This window comes from Maniola jurtina, chromosome 9 (genome assembly GCF_905333055.1).
Source record: "Maniola jurtina chromosome 9, ilManJurt1.1, whole genome shotgun sequence".
NCBI lineage: Eukaryota > Metazoa > Arthropoda > Insecta > Lepidoptera > Nymphalidae > Maniola > Maniola jurtina.
Window position 1 is genome coordinate 9404203 of NC_060037.1, and position 17014 is coordinate 9421216.

The 17014-nt window shown below is 40.1% G+C and overlaps 1 protein-coding gene across 3 annotated transcripts in view; it reads right to left on the bottom strand.

Annotated features, from left to right (window-relative positions):
- Positions 1-17014, bottom strand: part of LOC123867940 — a 29189-nt gene that overhangs the window by 7051 nt on the left and 5124 nt on the right. The window contains exons 1-16 of one of the 3 annotated variants that reach the window (XM_045910264.1): positions 16462-17002; positions 11118-11338; positions 8824-9029; positions 7606-7626; positions 6996-7121; positions 6083-6341; positions 5398-5486; positions 4930-5108; positions 4274-4410; positions 3781-3932; positions 3085-3193; positions 2429-2581; positions 2051-2206; positions 1458-1569; positions 1025-1181; positions 735-821 (exon numbers count right to left, since the gene is read on the bottom strand). In XM_045910264.1, the coding sequence (XP_045766220.1) occupies positions 735-821; positions 1025-1181; positions 1458-1569; positions 2051-2206; positions 2429-2581; positions 3085-3193; positions 3781-3932; positions 4274-4410; positions 4930-5108; positions 5398-5486; positions 6083-6341; positions 6996-7121; positions 7606-7626; positions 8824-9029; positions 11118-11338; positions 16462-16636 (2339 nt within the window). In that variant the 5' untranslated portion in view covers positions 16637-17002. Of the gene's footprint in view, positions 1-734; positions 822-1024; positions 1182-1457; positions 1570-2050; positions 2207-2428; positions 2582-3084; positions 3194-3780; positions 3933-4273; positions 4411-4929; positions 5109-5397; positions 5487-6082; positions 6342-6995; positions 7122-7605; positions 7627-8823; positions 9030-11117; positions 11342-16461; positions 17004-17014 lie in introns of those variants that run through there. The other 2 variants (XM_045910263.1, XM_045910265.1) reach the window with 2 other exon arrangements.

Genomic DNA, 17014 nt, shown 5'->3' on the forward strand with positions numbered 1-17014 from the left:
AAATTGCGGATAATGAAACTTGAATCCACACCTGTTTTATTACTATATCTAGCGATATTACTTCCATTACTTAAGCATAGGCAACTATAAATAATAATTAAAAAGTTAAGATGTAGGTCTTTTCTGGCATGCAGAAAAAAACATCATGCCTTAGGGGCAACAAATCGTGCATGACTACAATCTCACCTGACGATGAGCGATGATGAAGAAGTCTACTAGTGATCCAACTTGGAAAATGTATTTCCTTTCTCAGGTCATCTTACTGGAACTATTGGAAGCGTAAATACTTACAGTGAGACGACGCGCGGCGAATTGGGGGACGAGCGGACTTTACTTCGGCATCAGTTCTGAAGTAGAACAAATCCGAATGACTGATCCACTACTAAGAAAAATAATTACAGTTCGTTCTGCCGACTTGTGCCAGTTGGTATAATCCCTCTACCATCTCGTCCCTGTCTCGCCGAAGGATTAACTGTCTTGACCTCTGCTCGATCGACTGTATAAAGTATCTCTTAGTCTGTGCTTGAACTCTACACCATATTCAATTTTCAAATTCTGTCGAGCTAAGTATCCATTAGCAATAAGCATTTTATATGTAACTTACGATCTTGCGGCGAAAATGAACAGGTTCGATTGTTGAATTAATACTGAATTTTAATTCGAATGACTGGAGTGGTTTATACATACACTCCAATAGCAATTCCTTGGTATATTTTTTTATAATAGTGTCAAACCTGTCCATAGTGACCCATCTCAACAAGACACCCTGTATATTCCTGCACCCCTGTCTGATGTTATACCCAGTGCAACGATCGGGCATCCTGCAAGTAATAAGACACACTACACAACTTATAATACCACACCCCGAGAAGCAATACAACATGGTGTGTCGACATGCAGGCCAAACTATACAGAACGGAAAATAGAAACGATACAAATACAAACGCAAAACGCAATACTATGCAAAGCGGAAGAAAATGGTTAGTGCTGGGCTATTACTAAGGAAAGAATCAGAAGAGCTTACTTGGTGGTGACGTTGGGCGGCGAAACATCGCTGGCGGTGGTTGCCGTGACGTCACCGAGGTCGGGCGCCTCGCGCTTCTTGTCAGACTTGTCCACCTTCGCGTACTCGTCTTCTATCGGCGATAGGTCGGAGAGGTCGCTGTCCGAACTCCAAGGATCTATAAAAAAGTATTTCTTAGTCTACGTCCAGGTAGTAGCGGGTGCGTCAGGCGGGGCGGCCAGCGTGTAAAACAAACTTAATATTTGCAAGAAATTGCAAGGAAGACGCGCGGACGCGTCCTAATCAGAGCGGCATGGAGAGTATGGCATTTTTTTCGTTACAAGTTAGCCATTGACTGCGATCTCACCCGGTGGTAAGATGATGCAGTCTAAGATGAAAGCGGGCTTTGTTGGATTGGAAGGTATATGGATGTAACTAACAAAAAATACTTTACCATTAATAAGCAGCGGGTCCGGGTCGGGTCGCCGCGGCAGGGGCGGAGTTTCTCGCCGCGCAGAAGGTTCGTGAGGTAACATTACTGGTAGGCCAGCTTTCTTTTGCGTTTCCTGCCAAATACAAATTAATTCTTAGTCTTGATGATATCCATTGTTAGATTAAACTTCGCATAATTTCTGAAAGCAAACCTAGGCGCTTCTGTACTAGATTGGGACTAAAACGAGCCATTTCATACGAGATGTTTAGACTATAAAACCGAGTATGAATGGATTTTACTCCCGAGTTAAACACTTTACTTTTTTCACTTCGATTGCGAAGAAATAAAACAGTGATAAGCGGACCTGTGGGTGAGCTCACTCTCATACGTCAACTCTTCTGGTCATTACGTAAGTATGCTATACATCAATAAATCACCCACTGCGCAAGCATAAGGCCGGACCTTGTGACGTGAAACGAACTGTAGCTTACATGAATTAAGTACCAGGAGAGCATAGGAGCATAGGGGGCTAGACCCAAGCGAAAGGAAAGGCTATAGAAATTTCCACACATTATTTTTATGCCCAAGAGCAGTTTTAGTCCGCTTATGCTCACCAACAGCAGCACCTCGAGCCGGGCCACGCGGTCGTGCAGTGCGGACAGCGCGGCCGCGTACTCGCGGTGCGCCTCGCGCAGCGCGCTGCTCCACCACTCCTCGCGCGCGCGCACCATGGCGCGCGTACGCCGCCACTCGCGCAGCGCACGCCGCGCCTGCCAAAACACAGAATACTCATAAATTAACTTAAACCTTGCTAATATTTCTCTTTCTCCTATGATACCGAGTAACCGGCATCAACGGGTTGTGAAGCTGAATTGGTAATGGGTGGGGTTTAAATAAGTTCGAAGAATTTATTTAAATGATGCCATCCAGTGAACGTCAATTGACAACAACATCGATGACTTTTTTGGCAGATACACATTGTGTCGTTGTACCTTGTCGTACTTGCGGTGCGCGCGGTGCGCCGTGTCGGCGGCGGCGGCGAGCGCGCGGCGCAGGTGGTCGCTGGGCGCACGCGCCGCGCACCACTCGCGCAGGCGCGCGCTGATCTCCGCGCCGCTGCCGCCGCCCGCCTCCATGCCCACCAGCTGCGCACAAACAAAAACTGGTCAAGTGCGTGTCACGTAATACGCTGCAAGCGTGCAGCTACTGTAGTTGTTTGATGCGCCTCTTTAATTACAAGGCTCGCATAGTGCGCGTTTTGCAAACTTGTGGATCGCGCGTATGGGGTTCAGTCCTTCCTTATACCCCTCAGTCGTAAAGTTGCTTCAGATATGAACACTGCGACCAAGACCAATCATGGAAACATAAAAAGGCATACAGTTAATGTATGGCTTTTTCTTTTTCTTCTAAAAAAGTAATGAAGCAGTGTCAATCGTCAGAGCCAGGAATTGGTCGTCACACACCATTCTCTTCGCGTGTTCTCAGCACACTCGTACTACGTTCGCGAGCACGCTGGAAACATATGCGCGTAGGTACATATTCGGTTCGTGTATGCGCTACGTCCACATTGATGAAATGCTCCTTTCATGTTACATTGCATGTTACCTTGCGTCAGTCTATATGCGGCATAAGGCACGTAAGTGGGTACCTCGTTGAGCAGAGCCCGCAGTTCGGCGATGTCAGGATGTCGCGCGTCGGCGGCGGGCGGGCTGGTCTCCTCCTCCGGCTGCTGGCGCCGCTGTCGCTCGCGATTTGCCCTGGATAACAAGTTAGGCTGAAGCCACAATACATTGCGGCACCGCACCCTATTTCATATTCGAGTATTATGTGCCACACGGGCGCTGCATTGCCGCTTCAAGCACGGCGCTGCAACGCACCACGCTTTTCAACCTTGCCTCTCCGATCCCAAGCTCATTGCGCGTGCGGTGCGGCGCCGCACGACGTCGTATTGCATCGTGAAGCAAGGTACAGTTTATATGTACGCAGCAGCACCGCTCATGCGCCGCACCGCACGCAATTACCGCACCCCATACATCATTGAGTGCGGTGCGGCATCACTCTATGTTAAGATTTTAATTCTCCTGACCGGATTTCGGCCAGTAAGAGAGTAAGGGCACTCGTATTTATGACTCGTGCTTATGACATCATTATGTGACATGATGTCATAAGCATTTAACATAATTTGACGTACTTTTTAGTTATATCGATAATATAATGGCTAGCAAACTTAAACTCGCAGTGAATGTGAATTTTACAAATATTGGAAGAACATCTATTTAATAATTACTAAGAAATAATTTATTTTTGACTTAGGCGTCATCCCCATTAGTGGTGTACAGCTTACCTTTCTTCTCGCTCCTTGTCGGCTGCAAGCGATTGTCGTATGAGATGCGCGACCTCGCTGTTTTCAGGGTCCTTTTCGCGTCCGATAAGGAACTTCACAGGTCCAGACGTGTTGCGCAACACTGACGCTGCGTAGGCTTGGGTTACACCCACCTGGGACAATTTTTTTTATTCCAATGACAAATCACGAATAAATTGCTCAAGTGGCCAGACTTTTCTTTTATTTATTATTTTCACTTTTCTTTTTCTTTTTCACGCACTCGGGAACTCTTTGATTTTCCGGGATAAAAAGTAGCCTATATGTTAATCCAAGGTATAATCTATCTCCATTCCAAATTTCAGCCAACTGTCCCGTAGTTTTTGCGTGATTGAGTAACAAACAACCAAACATCCACATTTCACATTTATAATATTATATTAGAATATTAGGATTACAAATTCTGTAGATACTCATATCGCTGTATACTGTACACATATAAAAATGTAGAGCTCACCAAACTTTTTCCGTCGACCTCGATGATCTGGTCGTTAACCTGTATCCGACCATCGCGCGCGGCTGCTCCGCTTTCGGTGATGGTTTTTACAAAAATTCCCAGTTTTTCTAACCCTGCATCCGCTCCTACGCCCATTCCTGTAAAAATCATAACCGTCTTCTTTTATTTTGCTATAATCAGCAAAGTTATAATTGTCGAGGCATAAATGTGAAGGATTTTTGTATCTCTTTCTAAGCTTACAAGAGTATGACTCTCTCGATCGGATGCAAGAGCTAGGGCTGTGCCTCAGGCTTTGATAAGATCGAAAACTCCAGATATAAATAAAAGGTAAACATGAGGTAAACCAAAAACTTGTTCAAATTGGGCCGGTTTCTTTCAAATTATATTCTGACTCACATTTCTATATTCCGGTAACAGTCAAATATTTATTTATTTGTAGAGTCGCAGCGCAGCGAGTAGCGATGAGTAGAAGCGTGGAGTGGTAGATAGTGCACGGTAATACGGGCGAGATTGAGCTGACACACGGGTCACTGTCGTGCACCGTTGAGGATAGTCATTTTCATCCACATTCATCAAAGCTGATTTTAAGCTAATAAGAAAAGGCGCACCTCGACGACACTCCACTGTGTTTTGTGTACGTTGCGCCTAAAACTTACCAATAATAGAGAGACCCAATCCGTCGGCGCCCTTGACGAGATCGACAGGGAATACGTGCATCTTCTCCACGCGCTTCTCCAGCTCGTACTCGGCGGAGGCCGCGACCGGGTCCACGTCCTCGTTGCGCCGGTCGTACTCGCGCACCGAATGCGTTGAGAACACGCGCATTGGATCCGTACTAGAAAGGAATATGAATTTTAATCAAATACTTTTTATTACAAGTTTTAGACGGGCTGATTTAAACTTTTAAAGGCCGTAATATTTTTGAAAAACTATTGAGTTTAAGCTGTCGATAAACTGGGTTTTGTGTTACACACGGTACTGTTTGCGATCTGTCATCGCAGTTGACAGATCTTGACAGTTTCGATTGCTAAATAAATAGTTGAGTTTTATGGCGACGAGATATTACGAACTACATGGACTTCTGCTTCTACACAACACGAAATATTAAAAAAATATATACATACCTGAATTTAACTTTGGTATTTCTCTTAACAAATACTGGTGGGTAATAATCGTCATCCTCGTCTTCTTCGACCGGCGGAAGACCGGCGACCTACAATATTAAATTTCATGAGTAACTAATTATTATCCAAAAGGATATTGAATTCCTGATATTCGATAACTACCTGGTATCGAATTCGTAATCTTTGAATATAAAAATGACGCCATCAGAAATTTTTCGTAAGGTGATAGTATGACTCGCTTAGTTTATCAGACGAATGTTTTACTAAATTACTATACTATGAACACGAAATTGTTAATAACATATTCGGATAATGGGATTATATTCACTGCTTACAAATATTAGTAAGCAGCAGAATATACCCGTTTGAAGGTAGTCTACGATTTACTCATTATACTGAAGGAAAGCGAGCACATCAGCGAGTTTTTTATTGATGGGAATAAAAATTTAGTATTACGATGGTGGCTTCAGGGAAAGTATGTTATGTGTCTCATTTTTGCTCAGTTTGTGGTATCCTTGACTGCTTCGTTATAGATTTTTTCTGTCAAGGAATTCTCAGTAACAGCCTGGAATTGGAAAGTTGGGGATAGTATGCCCCTTGTTTCGAAGAGGTCTTGGCGCCTTGGACGCAGACTCGGACTTGGACTTATTTAGTTGTTAATGTTCATTAGCTTTGTCAATTGTACCTCTGTATAAAAGTGGCCATCCTCGAAGTAGTGGATGCCATTCTCCTCAGCGAGCTCCCGCAGCGACATGGGTGGGTAATGGTCGAACACCGTGGCGGGCTCAGGCGGCGCCTCGGTCGGCGGCTCGGGCTCGGGCTCGGGCTCGGGCTCGGGCGCGGACTCGGACTCCAACGTGGAGAGCGTACGCGCGTCGCCGCCCGCCATACCTGCGTCTGCCTCCAACGAAACGAACTCGTAGCTCTCGTCCACTGACTGCATGCTAGAAAAAATTAGTTTTTAACAAAAATCTTGTTTTATTGGGGATATCACTTGATTTTAGACATTAGTGGAATGGAGCTAAGGCGCAGCGTCTCTTTTGATAGCAACTCAAATTAAGCTTTACATACCGGCGGCGGCACCGGGCCTTATGAGGCTCGTCTTTTGAGTATCCTCCGTGATTTATTTACATTATACTAATTTCAATCTATGACAAAGTATACACAGAGTTTTAGTTGTCATCAAGAAGAGACATTTGCATAGAAAGCAAACATCGTATTGGAGTTACTATAATTGTTCTCCCTTTGGCATTTTGTATGAATTGGCCTATGATTGATTAGACAACGTACAAAGGCAGAATAACGCAACTCCTGTGTCGAGGTTACCTTAAAAACCTCAAATATTATTGGATAACATTTCTGTACTGAATCAGTATTTTTGTCATCATCGGCTGTAAAGCCAACCACATATTATCAAAAATTGTCTATAAGAAAACTTTTGAGTCACATTCACTCAACGAGTTTAAGATACATATGTCCAGCCTGACAAAATTTTTAGTCTGTGGTGTCTAGTACAAAATGAGTGTGATGTCTAGTACCAGAGTACCTTCCAGCGTACTTCAGATTGTTTCTAAGAGACATATTCGGAGCATAGTTACCTCTCGTATGAGAGCACGGACTGGTAGCTGTCGTTGAGCGAGACGCCGTTGTCGTGCGGCAGCGTGTGCGGCGACAACATAGCCACTATCTCCTGCGCCTGCTCATCCGACAGCAGAGCTTCTTGCCTGGCAAGGCGTCACACCATCATTATACAGCAACGGCTACAGATGCTACTAAGCTCCTGATTTCTTTATTTTTCCAATTGGCTTTACGACCCTTTTGAGCTTATAGCCCCTGCGATGAAGACTGAACACAGACTAAAGGATAAAGATAGAAGCATAGGGCCAATGTGACATGTACAGAAAATTCGATTACAAAAAAAAAGCCAAGTTCCCAATATAATTTTACGTGCTTAACATGTGTAGAACTTAGTTTCACAGTTTTAAATATAATAGGTATGTTCCTGAGTATTTTGTTCAAAATATCTTTTCCTTTAACTTATGCGTCGAAATTACTTAAAAAGTACAACAAATTTTAAAATTTTAAATTTTTTATAATTAGTCTATAGTGCAATAAGCACTATAGACTAATTATAAAAAATTCAACAGTAACAAGACTATATTGAGAAATAAGAAGGAAAATACGTACTTTCGAAGAAAGCAAGCTTACCTAAGTTTTTTCTCCAGAATACTGCAAATGTGATCGTCAAGAATGAAGCGTTGTGCGCACAGGCAGCATGCAAATGATAAAAATCAAACATTTAATATAATAACAAGCTTAAAGTAAAACTTAAACAATCTAAAAGCAAAGAAAGAGTATACTCACGTGTAATGTAGAGATTTAAAAACAAAGATTAAGCGTGCAACAAATAAAAAGAAATCAACTGCTGGGTACGTGCAAAAAATAACATAATATTCAACTAATTGAATATAAAGTACCTAAACAAACATTTCGCATGATTTTAACTCCAACCAAAACTACCCTAATAAAAAATAGAAATAAGGAGTAGAATATTGTACATTTATAGAAATACTATATTACTGTAAGAAAAAAAATCATATTACAGAGAACTAAAATATATGCTCTGCAAAATTATATCAATTATTGTAAAAGCGTAGGGAACCATTGCTACCAAAAGTGAAGTAGAAATGGTACTCAGAAAGTGCGTTTGAACCAACAATGGCTAACTTTGACATGCGATGCTTATGCTAAATGTTTTTTAAAAGAATTTTAGCTTTTTTGACATTGGTGTGCTACTTCTTAAGGATTGTCGTGAGTAGTATTCGTACCGTTTCTGTTTTTCTTTAAGGTATATTTGAGCAGTTAAACTTTCGGCATGTTTGTTTCATACCCTTTCCCCTCCAACTAAGCTTAAAGCTTGTGCCAAGGAGTAGGTAAAACAGAAGTGCAACAGCGTTTATATCCGCGCCCTAATCATTGCAATAATGTGTATACATTTGATGGATGGATGTACGCCCAGCTAGTTTTCACCCATCCAGATTCCTTAAATCATGATTTTTAGTGTTCTGTGTACCTCAAAAGGTAAAATGAAATCCTTATAGGATCACTTTCTTGTCTGTCTGTCAAGAAAACCTATAGAATAAATATAATATAATGATGAAATTTGGCAGGTAAACAAAGGTGAAAAATCAAAATGTGTGCATGAACAAATAATAGGTAATTAGTATTTTCAATTTTTTAAGTAAGGTAACTAACTATACCAAGTTGGGTATCATATAAAAAGGCCTTTACCTGTACTTTCTAAAACAGATTTTCATTTATTTTTATGCATAATAGTTTTTGATTGATCGTGCAAAATGTGTACTTACAGCCGCTATTTGTATTAGAATCGACTACATGGTCGAGTGTGGTGGTGCTAAGTCGTACCTGGAGCTCAACAGTATCTCGGCCTCGTCGGGCGTCATGCTATCGGGCTGCTTGGCGTCCGCGTCGTCGTCGGGCGCGGCCGCGTCGCCGCGCGCCTCGCCCGCCTCGCCCGGCGCCTCCTCCGACACGCTCCATTGGCTAGTGGTCGATTTGTCGAGCACCTCTATGGAGCCTTGACTCGCCTCACTTACTACTACGCCTGAGTCCTGCGAACAAATATCACGCCATTACCGATTACGCTACATTCATCATTTCACCATCGCCGACACACTACCGAGCAGGAGTTTCCTCTCAGAGAAGAGTTTAGACCACAGTCCACCACGCTGGCCAAGTGTGGATTTGCTAACTTTACACACCTATAATAGAGGTCTCAGATATGCGATGTTCATCTTTCCTTTACCCCGAACTTGCCTTATAGGAGACCGAATTCTTAACGAATTTAGACTTGCATATTGTGTATTTACAACTATACCCCAAAAGTCTTAGGTATACAAAAATGAACAGCGCGCCAGAATATAATATCTTAGAAGTATTAAGAAACTAGCAGGTTGAATAAAAAACAGGCTTTCTCAGAGAAAATTATAATAACTACTTTAGCAACGGAAATAGCGTCATTATAAAGAAATCATTTCTTCTTTAAAATACTTCTATTTCCTAACATTTTATACGTGTCGGGTTATTATCTCTAATAATTTATTAATTGTATATACTTTATTGTTTACATACAGAACTTAAAAGTGAATTAACGAGCTTAAAAAACCAGTCAAGTGCGAGTCGGACTCGCACACGAAGGGTTCCGTACCATCGTACAAGATATAACACTTTTAGTACCCTATAGATTTTGATTCCCTTGTATTGACAGACAGGCAAACAGACAGACCGACAGACAGACAACGACGTGATCCTTAAAGGGTTCCTTTTAGGTACGGAACCTCAAAAACTACAGAATATAAGTAATATTCTCGATTTGGCGCTAAGCGATTAAGGTTACTTAGTTCTAATGTGTACCTAATCATTCGTAAACTGGAACGACCTTTCAAACTTGTTGTAATTTGTGCAATTTCAATCCACGTATATTTCCAGGATGCGAAAACCGCATCATAGCTGTATTACCTAATCAGTTAGCACCGAAAACAATTAAAGGAAAATGCATTTATAATTGTGTTTCTCTATGGTACAACTCAAATGGTACGTTTCCATTGAAAAGAGCAGAGCGGAGATATGTATTTTCGACCAATCAGGTTATTGAGAGAGGATGTAATCAAAATTTCGAAACGGACAATGCCGCGGACATCATCTAGTACTGTATAAAAGCTCAAAAATTTAGACAAATTAATAGTTCTTTAATATATCTGGAGTGGGATCGCAGCTAAAGGCAACCAATCAAAAAAACAAAAGAACAAAAACATTTTGTTAACGGCCGCTTAGATCCGTAAAAACTAAAAATCAAGACTCGAATGGAATTAATTAACCGATGAGACATAGAAAGTGTGTCGAAATCGAAGCTGGCGTCGTATGTCATGTATGTAGCGAATCAAGGTGGGCGGACCGCATTGCTAGCGGGCTACAAACTACAGTCATGTCACCTTTAACAAGTGACTAAAAATTGGGAAGATTAAAAATCAACTGTTACTGGCGTTAAGTTTCTACCGACACGGCGTACTTCGCACGGCGCGGTACTTATCGTTACTTGGAACGATATTATAATATTACAAACTAGCCTATAATATTTACTATGAAGGTTTGAATCCTTTATTCATATTTTATGCTAGCTTTTGCCCGCAAGTTCGTCCGCGGTAGGTACATTTATGGTTCAGAATCTTCTTACAGAGAATGACCGGCAAAAACCTCGGCAGGTGTTACGCAGAACTCTACAAAAAAAAAGTATTTAGAGAAATACCAAAGGAATCTTAAACACGTAAATACATGATTATTAAAGAAATCGCAGGAAAAAGGAAGTAGGTAGGTTAGTTATACATAAAAAATAGATCGCATAGGTTACAATCACGAAGAATTCCGTGGCGCCACCCGAATTGCGGTTCTGGCTGAAAACCAGCGCTGTATGTTTTTTGTGTATGGGCAAGATAAGATATACAGCGTTTATGCTGAGTTAGGACCTTTTGTTCGGGTTGTGCCACACATGACACCGTTTATTTCGACGCTTCTTCTGCTTGAATCTCTTTTGATTTTAATGCTCAAGCATTAGAGGTATAACTAACTGGTAATGTGTGGCACAGTATTCAAAATAATAAACGCTTTTTGTTTCTTTCGTTCAAAGTTAAACATCAAATCACCTGTTGGAGTACAGAAAGCGTGTCGGGATCGGAGCGGGCGCGCTCGGCGTCGCGTATGTCGCGCGTGAGGGCGGGCGGCTCGCGGTAGTCGGCCGGCCGCAGGCGCGCCACCACTTCGGGCGAGGGCTCGTTGAAGCCTCCCTCGTCCGACACGCTGGATGCCCGCGACCGCGCTCGCCCCGTCACCTCCTCGCTCTCTGATGATTTGCGACCTCCGCCCGCTGCTGGAAACAAGGTTCTAGTTACTACGCAAGTTGTCATTACGAACCCCTAAAGAAGACCAGCTTCTATACAATTTAATGTGTTCTTTTAGCACCTTCGATCAAAAATTGTTACATTACTTAAGTATAATATATAATAACTAGATTATGCCTGCGATTTAGGTCACTTAATTTAGAAAACCTTAAGGGACGATTTTCCGGGATAAAAAGTAGTCTACGCCCGTCTTCAGGATGCAAGCTGTCTCTGTACCAAATAGAGGATGCCTGAGACTTTCTCCACGTTGATTTAAGTTTTTTTTTTGTTGTTCCGAGACTAAAAGTAGGCTATGTTTTTCCGGATGCGAAGCTATCTCTGTCAAAAAGGGTTAAGCAGATGGGCTGTGAAAAGCTAGTAGACAGACAGTTACATAGATAGATACTCTTTCGCATGTATTAAAGTAGTAAGAAATTAGTAAATAATAAAGTATACGTGAGGATATACCTACCAGATATCACGCAATGAGTAAGTGGTAATTTCTTGGCAGTTCGCCTCCGTCAATTTTAACCGACTTAAAAAAAAAGAGGAGGTTCTCATTTCGAGGTATGTTTTTTTATTATTTTTTATAGGGTTATGATGTGACGCGTATAACTTATGGGACCTCCTTTGCGTGGAAGTCTAAGTAATGTACCTACTTACCTAATCAAAGTGTATTGAAACTTGTAGTAAACTTTTTTATATTGTTTACATTGGTTTATCTTATCGTACATTCTAAATGGTAGATTAGGTATATTTCAAACATTGAAAATGTAACGAGAGCGACTAAAATAAATCAATTTCTGTGGTTGGTATAGCTCAAACGGTGAAGTGAAGTGTTATACCCAATTAATTTTCCTACATTAAGACTATCATGGTTATTATAAAAATACCTCCTTAACATTTTTTTTTTTAATTTATAGACTAGCTAATAATGATGCAGCCTATAAAATGGAGCGCTCTTGCGTAGAAGACTCTTAACTTTAACTCTTGCTTTAATTACTATTAAAGGCAAGCCTGTATTGCGAATTTTAACCACGCAATTTTTCCCGCAAAATCCTGTGACACAGTATAGAAATTGTATGAAGCCGCACGCACTCGCGAAAGGCATCATACAATTTTCATCTCACAGAACTCCACGGAAATATCGCGCGGTGAAATTTCGCTATTCGGGCTTACTCTAAAGTCTAACTGTACAAGAAAGACATTATATTATACAAATACGCTCCAAATAGCTGAATGAGACTACGGCGAAAATAGGTTAATATAGTTAATTTTAACATCGACTCCGCCACAGGTGCCCGCCGCAGGCATTCAGCCATTCAGGTATCCGACACAAATAAACAAAACGTGCTATGGGAAATTCTCAGGCACATTTTTATTTATTCAAATGAAGAAAACTAAAACCGTTGCTTTCACGCTGTGAGAACATTTGATCTTTGATGTCAATAAAAAAATATTTTAATGAGCTGCGTAAATTGCACCGTCATTCATAAACAAATTCGTAATTTTATAAAATGTGAACCATGTTATGAAATCAGTTAACACTAAGCCATGGATATTCTTCTAATTGAAACGTTTAGATTTTTTAATCCACTGAATGGAGTATCTCTTACTTTTTAGAAGTCTGTTAATCCATTCATGCCTACTAGTATTATAAATGCGAAAGAGTGTCTCTCTGTCTGCAAGCTTTTCACGGCCTGTTTAAACATTTTTTCATATTTGGTAGGTACAAAGACCGCTTACATCCTTTATTTTTGACCCGGAAAATTAAACAGTTCCCAGGAGATTTTTAAAAAGATGTACGACACGTGTACGACATCATACGACAGAGTACAGACATAGTAGAGCATACTTTTTATCCGGGGAATTTGAATATTCCCATGGGATCAAAAAAACTAAAACAACGCGGACGAAGTCAGGCATCATCAAGCAAGCAATAATTGTAGGAAAATTAAAAAAATCTAAACTAAGATGAAGACTGCCGTTTTGGATGCAGGGAACCTAAGAATTTACATACGCATTACAACTAGCTAGCTCAGTCGCGTAATTAATACCTATTGAAATCGGTATAGCGATGCTAGTACGCAATCTAACTCATTGAAGCAACGAACAAGTCCCACTTTACTAATTAATAATCGTCGTCGCTCAGCCGAAGCTTTGTTTGCTATTAATTCTTCGCTACAGTAACTGAGCCAAGCCGACCAGGGTATACGATAATCTCAAAAAAATGTGACAACTCAAAAATCCTATGTTCAAATAAAAATCCAAGTCTATCCGTTAATGCTGTTATTGCTATTTGAAATACTTTGTTTAATTTGTCAGTTATTTAGTTATAGATTATACAGGGTGTAACCAGAACGCTAGCAAAACCGAACAGGTGATAATACTGATGATTACTGATAAGATACCATAGAAAAAGTACGATTTTTTAAAATCCTATATTTTTAAATTTTGCAAACAAAATATCTGACTGACGCTAGATGTCAACGAACGTTCCGTAAATAGGTCACTCGAAGTCAATGCCGCGTCATCGTAGGTTGGGCATTGACCCGAGTTTTGCACACTATACAATGCGGGTTTGAAAAATACTAAATTACTAAAAATACAAAATAAAGCAAATGGTAGCATTGGATTGTGTTAAGGTAGTAAGTATAATAAACGCTAAGTTTTTGCTAGCGTTCTGGTTACACTCTGTATTATCAAAATCTAAATAGGTTTAAGTATAGATTTGTATTAATGTTATTCCATGGAGGAAACTATTTTAATATCTTCATATGATCCTACACAATTCTAAAGCGGCAGTTTTTAACACTTAATTGATGGAATTTCGTACATTACACAGAAAATTAGGGTTATTTTATTATTTCTTGTACAAAAAGGAATTTTTACATTTTTATCAAGTAAGCCACTAAAACCCCCATTTTTAACTTACGATACTTTGGCACATGAATGTGATCTAATTCTAACAAACGGTACAGCATAGCATCCCACAACTATAACGTATAGTACAACTTGATATAGCTTATGTTAAAATATTGTTTATTGTTATTAGAATTACATGATCGTTGAAAATTCACATACAATTATAGGACTTACTGATCCATATAATTTTTAAAATAAAGGTAGAGGTATTTTTTGTATGTTTGATTGAAGTTAACGAAACGAATGTTTCTATTTTTAACCCCCGACCCAAAAAGAGGGGTGTTATAAGTTTGACGTGTGTATCTGTGTATCTGTGTATCTGTCTGTGGCATCGTAGCGCCTAAACGAATGAACCGATTTTAATTTAGTTTTTTTTGTTTGAAAGGTGGCTTGATCGAGAGTGTTCTTAGCTATAATCCAAAAAAATTGGTGCAGCCGTTTAAGAGTTATCAGCTCTTTTCTAGTTTTCTTGTAGAAAAGAAGGTTACATAACCGTTAGGTTCATAATATTATGTCGATTGACAAATGTCAAGCTGTCAAGATGGACGTTGCCTAGGTACATAATTATTTATTTGAAAATGATGTTTTGGAAAACTCAGATTCTTTGGATCGTAGGCGCGGAATAGTCCAAGAAAATCGGTTCAGCCGTTTGAAAGTTATCAGGTCTTTTCGGTCTTTTCTAGTTACTGTATGTAACCTTCACTTGTCGGGGGTGTTATAAATTTTTAATTTACACTTGTTGTTTAATTAGGTTAACAGCGATGCCTGACTAAATGGTTTTGTCGAGTCGGCAATAAGTATAGGTCATGTGACATAAAAAGTTAAATTATTTTATTATCGTTAAGTGATACAACGAAATAAATGTTATAATTTTCTGTATTCGAAAATGAAGATGTTCATAACTATATGGGCAACCTTCCTAAATAGGCAATGACCGCACTTAACTAATGAAATAAACGAGTCCTCTGCCCCACGCATGGTTAAAGAACACGACAATTTTTCAAATAAATGTGATCTCATGTATTCATTATACCTATACAAGCTTATTCCAGTAACCATCTCCTCAGATGATAGTAATATTAAGTCACACTTTGAATTCCTTTTGAGTTAAGTTTAGTCACGCACTACCATTGCCAGTGCCTTATTAGAATTTGGTCTTACTAGAATAAATGTCTTATTATTATTCTAATAAGAAAAAATTAAAAGAAAACCGACTTCAAAAACCACAAACACTAAAAAGTAAAAAATAATTTTTGTTTCTACACGTGTAATATACTCGTATGTATGAAGTCGGGCGAGCTTCACACATGGATTTCTAGTTTCTTATATTATGCTCGCTCGTCATAAATAGGTTTAAACAATATAAGGAAGCTTTTGAAAGAAGTTGTCGATGTTATGAAATCGTGTGTTATAATAACAATAATCGATATTAATTAATATACACAATATATTCATTATAGCATACTAAGTTGTCTCATTGTAAGGGTTCACTCAACTGTATGTCAAGACGTGCCAAGATTGATACAAACGCGGCTAGCTTAGTACTTTATGCAAAACGACTTTCATTCATACGATGAACGCATATTTTACATTATACGAGTACCAACACGTGCTTCCACAGTAAGTTACTGAGTAAGGACTCAGTAACTTACCGTAGTCCTTTATTGTCACTATTTGTTAAGGTCGAACCCTGAAAACATTACACTCCTTTCTTGGGCACTCTTTTTTTATTCTGATTCAAGTTAGCCCTTGACTGCAATCACACCTGGTGGTAAGAAATGATTCAGTCTAAGATGGAAGCGGGCTAACCTGAAGCCATTCTCCTTTGGTTTCTACACGGCATCGTACCGGAACGCTAAATCGCTTGGCGGCACGGCTACGCCAGTAGGGTGGTAACTAGCCACGGCGGATGCCAGACCTGTTTAGAAATTATAAAATTCTACATCCCTGCCGGGAATCGAACCCGGGACCTCCCACTAGTAAGATAACAGCGCTTACCACTGCTCCAAGGAGGCCGTCAAAAGTATAAGTCGTAGGTCCAAGTCGTAGGTATAATAAAAGATTGATAAATAACATCGGTCAAAACAATCGACTAATTAAGTAGGTAGGTACTAAACGCAAGTGTGCAAGCGCACTAAATTATCTTTTGTCCTCTTGCTATAATATTGACATACTGAGTACTGACCAATACAGCATCCGCAAAGTCGCATGTTGTGCGAGCGCGGGTGTGCGCACGCACCGCGCGCCTCATCGCCGCGGCATCGCCAGTCGCGCGCGCTCGCGTCGCGCACGCTCACACTCACTTTTAACTCCAAGCGGCGTATTGTGTCAAGTCCCAATGCACTTATTTTATCCCTCATCCAGACGCACTCACATGTATTCAGTCTCAAGATTTTTTTTTAGATTGGTTTTTAGTTAGTTGTATAAATCCCATTTATACACATCACTTACAGACAAAGACCAATTAGAAATCAATATTCAACTTTGTTTGTGTTTCCATAAATACGTTTGAATTTTGCAAATTCTAATAAGATACTATTGACAAAGATAATACCTACTGGTGTCACTTAAGAATTGACGTGGGCCTAATTTAAATAAATTCGCGTGTCTTTTCTTCTGTGTTTCGTATTAAAACATGAAATGCTTAAACAATGCTTCCCATTGACATTACATTAGGTACATTGAATTAATAATTCCCCATGCATGATTTGTAGAATCTTTTCAACTTTATTTCAAAA